The sequence below is a fragment of the Solanum dulcamara genome, chromosome 7 (genome assembly GCF_947179165.1).
Source record: "Solanum dulcamara chromosome 7, daSolDulc1.2, whole genome shotgun sequence".
In the NCBI taxonomy this organism is placed as follows: domain Eukaryota; kingdom Viridiplantae; phylum Streptophyta; class Magnoliopsida; order Solanales; family Solanaceae; genus Solanum; species Solanum dulcamara.
The window spans coordinates 78,840,975-78,853,581 of NC_077243.1; the positions used below are offsets into that span (position 1 = coordinate 78,840,975).

General features: G+C 30.5%; 2 protein-coding genes and 1 pseudogene across 2 annotated transcripts; 1 reads left to right on the forward strand and 2 right to left on the reverse strand.

Annotated features, from left to right (window-relative positions):
* The first annotated feature begins 2,959 nt into the window (after positions 1–2,959).
* On the forward strand, positions 2,960–3,523 carry LOC129894913 (agamous-like MADS-box protein AGL29). Its single transcript, XM_055970511.1, has one exon. The coding sequence runs from the start codon at positions 2,960–2,962 to the stop codon at positions 3,521–3,523; it is 564 nt and encodes a 187-aa protein (XP_055826486.1).
* A 1,608-nt stretch (positions 3,524–5,131) lies between these two features.
* LOC129895592 (mitochondrial import receptor subunit TOM9-2-like) lies at positions 5,132–5,778 on the reverse strand. The gene has a single exon (XM_055971317.1). The coding sequence runs from the start codon at positions 5,687–5,689 to the stop codon at positions 5,375–5,377; it is 315 nt and encodes a 104-aa protein (XP_055827292.1). The 5' UTR covers positions 5,690–5,778; the 3' UTR covers positions 5,132–5,374.
* A 2,361-nt stretch (positions 5,779–8,139) lies between these two features.
* On the reverse strand, positions 8,140–12,023 carry LOC129896576 (uncharacterized; annotated as a pseudogene).
* Positions 12,024–12,607: the final 584 nt, after the last annotated feature.

A 12,607-nucleotide genomic window follows, 5' to 3' on the forward strand; every position in this document is an offset into this window, starting at 1 on the left:
ATAAAAAAGCTACTCAAGTAAAAAATATCATTGGTTGGTGTATTAGAGAATTCATGTGAAATTGATGTAAATCTAATTGTTGGGCTTGAAATATGAATTTGATATGTGAGTTTATTCTATCATATTTTATTGATAAAAAATATTAATAATTTTTCTTCATATTTTGCACAGTTGAAACAAAATTAAAAGACTTAAGTCGTTATGTTTAGTAATTTTAAATATTTAACTTGAAAATAACATTTTTATTATCAAGTTAAGATTTAACTTTTTAATTGATGTTAATGAATTTCCATAAATAATTAATCACAAACCTGAATATTTTTCTCTTCATTCAGTAAGTACAATAAAATATTTGCTATTCAAGTTAAATTTTCAATCATGTTTAATGTCATTTCAAATTATATGGTTTAGCATTCCATAGTCTGTTTTGTCAAATTTTAGAAAATCAAATTACATATTACCATATATATTAATACGTGCATGAGGACTTCAAATGCTCAAGTAAGTGTTCATATTGCAACTTTCCCAACGTCTTCTTAAAAAAGATATCAGTCAAGTGTTCATATGCAATATTACTTGAATTGTGCAAAACACCTTTCAACACTTTTAATTCTCAAACAATATTTTCATCGATTTGTATTTGACTTACACAAGATATTGTGATTTGTGAGCATACTTGGAAGTTTAGAATTGATAAAATAAAGGGATCTATCTTTCCACAAATAACCAGTCTGATTTACTATTTATTTTTGCTAGCCAATATACTAATGCACAAATAATACATATTATTAATTATACATTCACTCATTATTATTAGTTTGAATGTTTGGCTTATTTACGTTGATACTTCTTAAATGAACATCAACTTACAAGGTGAAGGATCTATTATTTTTAAAACTATAAGTACATTAATATAATTTTTTTTCTTTGCAAGTTAAATAGTAGATTTATTTTTATTTGAGCAAGTGAAAATTTTGATTTAGTTACTATAAAATAACCAAAAGATTTTGATAGATTATATTCACAATAGTTCATTACTAATTGATAAATTTCACTTCCTTCGTTTTAATTTCTTTTTCTTAATTTTCTTTTTAGTCCCTTTTAAAAAGGATGTTCAATTATTATTTTTTAGAATTTTTCAACTTTAACTTTTCACATGACATGTTTAAGATAACAATACTAAATAACATTTTGGTATATTCTATATATTTTAAATTTAAGACCATACAATTCAAAAAGATTTAAATCCCAGTTTCTCGACACGTGTGTTACATGTGTATGTCGAGATATTAATGTACACTATTATAAAAAAATATTTTGAGTAAACAATGAACTTGAATGGAAAAAGTACAAGTTCAATTTCTCTGAATAATCATTATGGATGTTGTGTGATGACTTGTTTGTCGAGGTCAAAAAGACTGAATATTGTCTGAAAATATATAATATAAATAACTAAAATTTAATTTATAGATATATATTTTATTTTTATGAGTTTCAAACATTACATTAACAAGTGGTTATAAGTAGATAGTTGTTCATCGACATGCCTATTTCTAGGCGAGGGTAACTGAAAAATTCGACATTTCAATTTATTTGTCTTACTTCCATTTTGGTTTGTTATATATTGAAAATTACATAAAAAAGTTCGATAAATTACAATAATTAACAACTTCAAAATATTTTAGAAAAAACATATACAATATTTGACTAACTTTTAAAATTCTATTCAGTATCACGTAAATTGAGACAGAGGGCAAGATTTTTTATTTGAAAAGAAAAAAAGGAAGTTTTTATGGAAAAAAAGGCATCAAATCAAGCTGGATTAGAGCAAATGCAGCACAAAACAATCACACTTAAATAGGTATAATTCATTCACCTGCTCACATTTTCAGAGGAAAGTAACATATATTATTTGAAAAGAAAAAAAAGTTTTTTTTATGAAAAAAAATGTAAAATCAAATTGGATTAGAGAAGATGCAGCGCAAAAAAATCACAGTTAAATAGGTAGAAATCAGTCACATTGCAAATATTTTTTAATTCTTTGAGTACAATTTTAATTTGTACACTAATTTAACTGAAATCAAATAAAAAAATGTAACCTTTGTAACCCAATAAATGTATCTATTTGAGAAACCTGCAAATATCAGTATTCTATAACAATATTTTCACTCATCAACCACCATAAAAGGTCAAAAAAGAATAATGTAAACCAAAAATGGGTATTCCCTTTCCTGTTTCAAACAAACTAATAGATATATTCTATCCCCCCAAAAAATTGAATTTTGTAAAAATAACATGTACCCGTTCTATATAACCAATAGTTTAATCGATAGTCCAACTGATAACAAATTAAAATTTGTAGTTATGTTTAGAGAGACACGAAAATTTAAAAACTTAACTATGGTAATTGGTTGGTGTATGAACCTTTCATAAATGTTAGAATGAACTTATGCCGTGATATCGGATATCTCTTTTCATTTACTTCGATGTTTTTGGATCTCTTGACAGTGCCTTAACCAGAAGACATCACATGAATCAATATTGGTGTGTCAATGAATATGTTCCACTTTTATGGGGTCGACACAACCCTTCATATAAGAAGTTATCGGTGTTTGGCAGTGTTGGAAAGGTTGTGACTTTTCATTTTGAATTTTTTGATAAGCGATGGGTATTATTTCTTTTAGTAGGATATTTTTAAATTTTAAAAGGGTATTTAGGTAATTTAACTTTTAAATTTAAAAGTTCATGCTTTTAAGATAGTATAGAATAGATTATAAAATCAGATTTTGAATGTCAAATTAAATGTAAATTTCCTATCATAATTTTCATTATGAAGAAAAGATTACTTTTCTTGCGTTATTTGGCTAGTAATTCAATGACCACTGTGAAATTTATGTATATAAATATGCGTGATATTCCCTTTTTATTTGTACACATATATATTTTATTATATTCTAGCATGGAGAATAAGAAATCAGCAGGACGTCAAAAAATTCCATTAGCAAAAATAGAAAAAGAAGCTACTCGATACTCTTCATTCTCTAAACGACGTTGTAGCTTATATGAAAAAGCTAGTAAACTTGTTAGAGAATGTGATGTCGATCTTGGAATTGTTATGTTTTCGCCGAAAGGTAAACCGTATTCCTTAGTTCATCCAACTAGTAATGCAGTCATCGATCGTTTTATAAATCCTACAGCAGAATTAAGTGCAGGTGACCAAATGGTTGCTGAACAAGCACGAAAAAAAGTAACTCAAAATAATAATATGCTTAATGAATTTGAGAAAAGAGAAAAGAATGCAAATGAAAAAATACTCTTTTTTGACCAAATGAACGAGACTAGAGATAAAGGTTGGTGGGAGTTCATAGACCAATTCAATAAAGATGATGCAACCAAGTATGATGCTTGGTTAACTTCTGGTGAATTTATGTTGAAAAACCAATTGAAGCAGCTTGAAAATGGAGCTTCGTCCTCCTCACAGTTTCCACCAGATGATGCAAATAACTCGTCTAAAGCTTTTTAGACGAATTATCTTTAGATAATATTATTTATCAAAGTCCTTTATTTAATTTTGTTGTTATTTGTTGTTTTGTTTCAATGATGATATATCATTCATGTACTTTGCGATAATACCTATTGGAGATATTTATATTTATGACTATTTGTTCTCTCCAACATGTTAGAATTAATATTATAGTATGTGTTTAAAGTATACGCATCGTAATATATCGATCACTTAATTTGTCTAAACTTACATTTAAAGTACGTCATATCAAATTGTTTATTTGAAAAGGGTTCAAAACCTTGATTTGTGCCTAACCCATACATCACAAGCAACACTTGCTAATGCAGCAAAGTCACCATCTTAAGCAATTAAAGCTGAAACAAAAAAGAAGAAAAGCGCATAGCTACACAAAATATTAAGGCAAATATGAATTGCTTCATACATTTGCAGATCTTATCAAAGGATATTTACGACAACAACAATATACACAGATCTTACCCCTACCTCGGAGGTGGAGAGGTTGTTTATATTTACTACAGCTTCATCCCATAAAATAAAAGGCTTATTTTTACCAAGGCACATAGAATTTCGCAAGTTTCGGGACTAGAGGAGCCTTTCCTCTTAGCAAGCAGTCTGCTAGTTAACGCAAACAAGAAGAAGTCATCACAGACAAGACCTGTGCTACAACACAAGAAGAAAAACTTCAAAACAAGCACAAACATTTATCACAACCAGCTGTATTTCTCCAGAGGAAAAGGAAACAAATCTAAAGAAATCAAACTCAGATACACCACAAAAAAAAAGCAGCACAAACCTATTACTTGGTTCTCCTTTTTTGATGATAAAATCAATGAGCACTTCAATTGACTTCATCTCAGTTCAGTTTCTGGGAAAAGAAATCTAGTGTTCTCGAAGAGAAATCGTACTAACAATTGACTTACTACCTTCAGCCGGTATCACTAACTGTTTCCCCATTGTTTCTTCATAGAGACAACTTATTCTTTTTCTTCTATTCTAGTGAGTAACCAATCTCAAACACATAATCAACCCACTAGATGAAAGATCATTGAGGCTCAGTTGTTACGATTAAGGGCAGAAATAAACACAGAAGTGGCACAAACATTTAGTAACCACACTATTCTATAATTTTGCAATCCAATCTCAAATCCATCATCAAAACACTAAATAAAACAAAGAAAAACCAAGAAATCATTTCTGTTGAAGATCAAACTTCATATTTTTTTACCTGATTAAGTCAATTTACCAGAGGAATGAAACATGACCAAACTATTCTACAAATTTTGCAATCCAATCTCAAACGCAACATCAAAACACTAAATAAAACAAAGAGAAATCATTTCTGTTGAAGATCAAGATCAAAGATCAATTTACCAGATGAGTGCGAACATAACCAAATTACTCTATGAATTTTGCAATCCCAATCTCGAATTCATAATCAAAACACTACATTTAACCAAAGAGAAATCACAAACAGAAACCATTTCTGTTGAAGATCAAGATCATGTTTTTCACTGATATATAGATATGAAATCCAATCTCGAACTCATCATCAAAATACTAAATAAAACAAAGATAAAACCACAAAACATAGAAAAATCACTTCGATTGAAGATCAAGGTCTTTCTTTTTCCACTAATAATTAAACTGCAAATTTCGAAATCTAATCGCGAATTCATCATCAAAACACTAGATAAAACAAAGAAAAACCCACAAAACATAACTAAAAATCAATTCTATTGAAGATCAAGATCTTCTTTTTTTCCCACTAATAAACTACAGCTCCTCCAAACATCTAACAAAACCAACCAACCAACCCATTCTACAAATTTCTCAAACCCATCATCAAAATCAATTCTGGGTTGTAACAGGGGAAGCACCACCAAGAAGACTAGCTTGTTGAAGATCAAGATCATTCAGCTGCTGTTCACGATCCATAACAATAATTAACGGCAAACCCAGAACCAAAAACGTTGTAGCAACAAGCCAGGCAGCTTTCCCAGTACTCTTCGCAAGTTTTTTCCCCATATAAGTCGCACCACAAGCTGCTTCCTTTCCCTTTATAACAATGGATGACTGAGAAATCCTAGCTAATACGCCGTCATTTTTGCTGCTACGGCTTCTTGATCCGGTTAAAGAAAAGCGTTTTCCACCCATAGACGCCATTGTTGATGAAAAATTGTGAAGAAGAAAGCGGTAGGGTTTTGGGGCTTAAACCCTTGTTGTATATATAAAATATTCACCAATTAACAAAAGCATTTATAGAAGAAAAACAAATCACTTATAATAAATTCACATATATCCCTAGTAAATACTATCTCCTCTCGAAATAAATGTCACCTTAGAAAAAAAACACGTTCATTAAAAAATTAATAAATATAATATATAATTTACTAAATTATTCTTATTAGAAAAATTCTTATTTTGGAATAATTTTTTTCATTAAAATGACATTTATTTTGAGACAATGGAAATAAGAGGTATACCCTTAATTAAATAATAATACAGTAAAACTTCGATAAAGTAATATTCGATAAAATAATAATTTCGCTAAATAAATATTTTTCTCCGATCCCGACTTTGGACAATTATATTAAAGTAATATTCTAGCTAAATGTATTAGATAATAATTAAAAATAAAGTATTAAAGGCCCAGAAAAAATAAAAAGTAATAATTACAAGAATACATCAAGAATTTATATATATTTAATCAGTCAATAATACTAGACCAATAACTATTTTTAGTTTTTTTCCTTTTATAGTTAACATAAAATCTCTTCATATTCTATATACATGAATACAATTAAAAACATTAAATTTCACTAAATTCGTTTAGTTTTCCTAGATTTAAATAATAAATATGCAAAGACTACACTTTTTAGTTTCCTAGATTTAAACTTTTGAAATTTTTAATTCAAATATTTTTTTTCTTTCTTATGGCACATACTGCAAAATACTCTCTAAAATAATAAATATTTATTTATCGATAAATAAATATTTTATGCATTTATCGATAAACTAATAATGTCGATAAATGCATATTTTTTCTGGTCCCAAATATATGCATTTATAGAGGTTTTACTGTATTCCTCCATTTTGAATTATATATTTGATTTCTCTTTTACAAGTTCTTAAGAAAAACTTAATACTCCCTTCGTTTACTTTTATTTATTTATTTTGGACTTTGCAAGTCCCTTAAAATAGTGGTTCATATAAGTATTTTATCATTGTATTCATATTAATTGATATATACTATAAAGTGTTAGGTATTAAAAATGATTTGGAAATAAGTAATTAATAATGAGAGTAAAATAGAAAAAAAATATTTTCTTAATATATTAAAAATAATAAATAAAATAAAAATCTATTTTTTGAATAATGGATAAGTAAAAATAAATGGGGAAAGTAATAAATTCAAATATGGAGTAGTGTTTTTTGACTTGGGCAACACCCTATAATAAATTCACTTATCCCTAAAAATAAGAGGCATACTTAATTAAATAACAAAATAGGAGGTAAACTTAATTAAATAATACTCCATCCATCCGCCTCAAGTTATCTGTTGAGTTTTTCTATCTTTTAAAAATGTATTAATTAGATGTGTCAACTTGATCTTTTAGTATTATTGCCCTAATTTTATTATTATTGCCTAAAAAAGAGTTCTTGAATTTGATTATCATACCCTTATTTACCATTACTAAATTTATGTGTCAATTCAAGTTAATAAGTAATATATTAGCTATGCATTTGCAGTACATTACTTTAAAGATCGATCTTGTTTTTTTTAAAAATAATTATATATTAATACAAAAATTTGAGTAGTTTAATTGAAGATCTCCAAGAAGACAAACTTTTTTTCTACAAATTACAATATTTTCTAAGCAAAAATAAAATCATAAATATTAATTTTTTTAGGATCCTAAAACAAAGGTTTGCAGATCCACTTACAGGGTGATTTACATCATCTTTTTCCACTTCAAATTATAATTCAGATCATTTAAACTGAATATTTTTGACACAGAGTATACATTTATGCATAATTACTAAAATTTCTAACAATAGTAAACATAAATCCATCACTTGATAAAATTATAATTCAAATTGGCTTGTTAGCAACATCAAAATTTAAATTGTGAGTCAACTTTCTTTTCTTGAACTTAACTCATGTTTGTCTGATCAAATTCAGCTATATGTAACTTCAGACAGTTTTGTCAGAAGTTTAATATTACACACCACATATCTGAAGTTGTTTCGAAATGACACTACTAGAAACTAAATCTATGACAACAATATATTTTTGCAACGACTATACAATCGTTATTATATACAGTATATTGCAATGGTTTGAATCGTATGTCTAAGTGCTACGAATACACTCTAGCAATCAAATCGTTGCAATTATACAAAAAAAAAACGTAGCTATAGATTATCTCTATGTATATGACAGCTTTTTTTGGAAGGAAAAATTCCTATTGGAACTGTTATTTATCTATTGAAACGGGAAAATCTTAGTAGCTCAATTGGTTGACTACCTAAACTTTCACCTTGTTGGTGAGAGTTCGATATTCCCACCATGTAATCCCCTCCGATCATCCATTTTACTTGTTGTCGGGGGATTAAGCATTTGGAGCAGCCACAACTCCATGAAAATATTGAAATCCATATTTTTGATTATCCAACCCTTCGTCTTTGTCTTCGTCTTCGTCCTCCTCTGTTTCCAATAGAAATCTAGCATATGATGCAAGTACATTGGTGAAAATAAAACAGCATAAAATATTCTAAGTATTCTTGAAGAAGTTTATGTTGAAACAGCATAATATATATAATGAATATGGTAGTACTAATTTATGTTAAACAATGTAAAAAATTATGTAATTTTTTTTTATATAATGGCTATCTAAAAACAATACTACATGTAGCCGTCGATAGAAAATGAGATTAGTAACATGAAAAATAAGAAACAAGTTAAAATATAGTGACAGTGCAATAGTCCTTTACAACAACATTCCCAATGAAATCCCACAAGTGGGGGTTTGGGAGGGTAGAGTATACGCAGATGTTACCTCTACCTCGTGGAGGTAGAGAGGTTGTTTACGGAAGAACCTCAGCTCGAGTACAGCAAATCAAAATAGATATGAAAGGGGAAAACAATAGTGAAGGACACCTTTACGATGTACATATATGTTTAAAACTTTGTATATTAACCATTGTGTGGTGTTATGAAACTGCAAAAAAGACACCTTCTTATTTAAAACAAGGAATTTTGAACTTTATGTTTCTCCCTCAATGAGATGATTTATAGTCAATTAAATGTCTATAGCTTGTGTTAAACCACAAGTTACAGAAGAATGACTTTCTTTCTTGAATTTCGTGCCTAATTAAACACCATCATATAAACAGAGAGAGTAGCACTTACCAGTTTCCAGGAGAAGCTTGAAGTGCTCTGTTAAAGTAAGAAGAGGCTTTATTTTGGTCATGATGAAGATGCCATATAAAATTGGCATACTGTGAAATAATTTCTCCATCACTAGCATCTGTTAATACCGCGCGCGAGTAGTATTCTTTAGCTTCTCTCAAGTCTCCTTTACACTGCAAGAAAATATAACAAGCAATAGCGACAACAATATACCAGTGTAATCCCATAAGTAGAATCTGAGAAGGGTAGAGTGTACGCAGACCTTACCCCTATCTTAGGGAGGTAGAGAGGTTGTTTTCAATAGACTCTCGACTCAAAAGAAAAACAGATGAAAAAGAAATAACAGAAGTAAAGAAATCATGGTGAAATACTATAGAAAGCATCCCAAAGCATTCTGGAAAAAAGGGGACAGTAACTACAACAAAATAGTGTGATAATCGAAGTTATATATAAGTTGCCCATATTTGCACACATTTCATTACAAAAAGAAAAAGAAATTAGCTGTGGATCTGTCGCTAATTAGGATTTTTTTTAATAATATGTCGTTGTGCGATTAAGAGTTTTTCCTCCTAAAGTATGCACATAAGAGATGGCTTATAATTGCATTGGTGAAGACAGAAATTTTCGTTCAGATGATGAGATTTAATATATATGCATATGAACTCAGTGTTCAAGTTTGACTACCTTTCATTGTATGTAGCTACGCTACTGCTTATACGCGGTAGCGAAGACGGAAAATAAGGGACATTACCTGATCAAGGAACTGAGCATAGTTTCTTAAAACTAAGGGGTTATTTGGATTTTCTTGAATCATACTCTTGTAGTAATCCTCAGCTTCTATAAGCTCATTCAGAGTCATGCCACCGCTAAATCTGCATTTTCGAATCCCAAATCCTGCAGCAAGATTCAGTAGAGGGCTAGCTTGTTTGTTATCTTGTTCAAAATCCATGTGGTGTGACGTAGCAACTTCTTCGGTTTCCTTGAAGAGATGGCAACATTAAGAAGAAAAACTTCAGTCCTAAAAGGGATATGATGCAAAACGGCTCTTGTTCTAAAAATTATTACATGTTCACTTGGAAAGAAAGTAGAGAGGATGTGTGCAAACCTTAGTTTCATCGTGGGGTGTGTCTGCATCGTGCTCGTTGTCATCATAATTGATCTCCCAAAGAAAACTAGCATATGCTGCAAGGACATGGCTAGAAACCAAAAAAATGAATGTCAAAAAGGAGACATACTATGTGTGTCTGCTCCAATTTGTAACCTATCAATACACCATATATTTGTTCTCTCATGAGAAATTAAGATTCTAAGTTATACATGTTCCATTTTATATACCGCCATATAAGCCCATAACGGATGGGGTACCTGTTCTCTGAAGCAGCCTGAGCGGCACGTTCAAAGTAGCTCAAGGCTCTATCTTTATCATGGTGCAGCTGCCACACCAATTTAGCATACTGTGACAAGATATCCCCGTCTTCTGGATCTTCTAGAGTAGCTCAAAAGTAATATTCCTCGGCCCCAGAAAGATCTCCTTTTGACTGCAACCAAAGCTCATGAGATACACAAAACACCACATGAGAACCAAGCGTTGGACTAAATTATCACATTATGTGGAAACAAGAACAGAGAGTTTAGGGGCAAAACAACATGGATACTAATCAATCATCTTAAGACCATATGTAAAAGGAAGTAAGAATGCACTCTCTCAAGGGATGGTGATCAACAGAATCAATAGAGTGACTTACAAAAGCTGAGCATAATTAAGGCCATATGTTATACTTGTCTAAGACACAAGTTTGTCTTATGAACACACAAATGTTGTGACATGTGTAAGGCCACAAGTTCACAATATTTGGTTTTTTTCTTAAACTTCGTATCCAATCAAATAGGTTCACACAATTGAAACAGGGAGTAGCTCTCAATGAAGACATTGCAATTGTCGAATCCATAAAGAAAATGTGCAAGATACAATGAGAAATAGAAATGTTCCTCGATACATATGGTGACCAACATAGTCAATGGACTGACCTGCAAAAGCTGAGCATAATTCCTCAAGACCAAAGGGATGGAAGGATATTCTTCAAGCAAATTCTTATAATGTGCCTCAACATCTCCATTTTCATCAAAATTTGTAGGTACAACGTCAGCACCATGACCCGCCCTCATCAGCCCACCCTCAGTCAGAGACGTCATGTCACCACTATGGTCCATGCCACTAACATCAATTCCAATCCAGCAGCAAGGTACATTGGACTAACTGGTTCACTTTCTTCTTCAAATTCTTTATCTTCTTTATCATCACAATCTTCATTATCATCGTCTTCCTTAATAAGCCCCATGACGCACTTCCCAAAACTAAAATCATCACTAACTAAATCTTCTATCTCATTTCCTATAGTAACAGCCTTCACCAATTTTCCATCATTAATCATCTCCTCAAAATCTTGATTGTTATAAATAGAAAATGATAGTTCTGTTGGCAATATTATGTTATTCTCTTGGTTGTGACAAGATCTTGGTAGTACCTTTGATCTATAAACTTCATCAAGATCACATATTGACACCAACCCTTTTCTACAAACTTCATCAAGATCAGATTTTGGTACCAGCCCTTTTTTATAAACTTCATCAAGATCACATTTTGACACCAACCCATTTTTATAAACTTCATCAAGATCACATTTTGACACCAACCCTTTCTTATTAACTTCATCAAGATCACATTTTAACACTAACCCTTTCTTATAAACATCATCAAGATCACATTTTGACACCACCCCTTTTCTATAAATATCATCAAGATCACATTTTGACACTAACCCTTTTCTATAAACATCATCAAGATCACATTTTGACACCAACCAAACTTCATCAACATCACATTGTGACACCAGCCCGTTTCTATAAACCTCATCAATATTAGATTCTGAGACCAACCCTTTTCTATAAACACCATCAAGATCACATTTTGACATCAACCCTTTTCTATAAACATCATCAAGCTCACATTTTGACACAAAACCTTTTAAGTTCCCATCAGATTGAACTCTCCGGGTGATTTTCGACCAAGATTGTTGTTGGACGTTCTTGGGTTTAATTGATGATCAGATGAAGAGTTGCATGAGAAAGAACAAAAATGGTTTGCAGAGTGAAATGAGACTTTGCCAATATTTTTGTGACCTGCAGAGGTATTATCAAAGTCATTTTTTTTACTTTCTACCAAAATGGTTTGTGAAACAGGAGTTGATGTGCTTCTCAGCAGCATATTTGTAACTTTGGCTGTTTGTTGAGATTAATTCAGAAATCTCGATTTGCTACTTTTATGGAGATCCTAAATAAAGTGTTAAAAAAAGATAAAAGTAGTAGTTAATAACTGTCACCTTCAATTTTGACTTACAGAATATGTGAAATTAAAAAACAATGCAATTCTGAAACTACTATACTAATTAAGAAACATTATATTTGTACCAAAGTGAGTGTTTTTATATATTATTTGTCTATAGACTATAGTTTATCTTCTTAAACGTCTCACTTAATTAACAATCCAAGTTGAAGCAATAAGAGTAAATTCATAACTAAAATAATAAATGCTTCTTGTTTTTCTAAAACGTCAATATTTTTACCGAGGGTAGTAGTTACTAGAGCTCGATAGACATGCCCTGACAGAG

What these genes read in the sequence shown, in the direction of transcription:
- LOC129895592 (XM_055971317.1), bottom strand. Translation starts at nt 5,689, where the DNA reads ATGGCGTCTATGGGTGGAAAACGCTTTTCTTTAACCGGATCAAGAAGC.
- LOC129894913 (XM_055970511.1), top strand. Translation starts at nt 2,960, where the DNA reads ATGGAGAATAAGAAATCAGCAGGACGTCAAAAAATTCCATTAGCAAAA.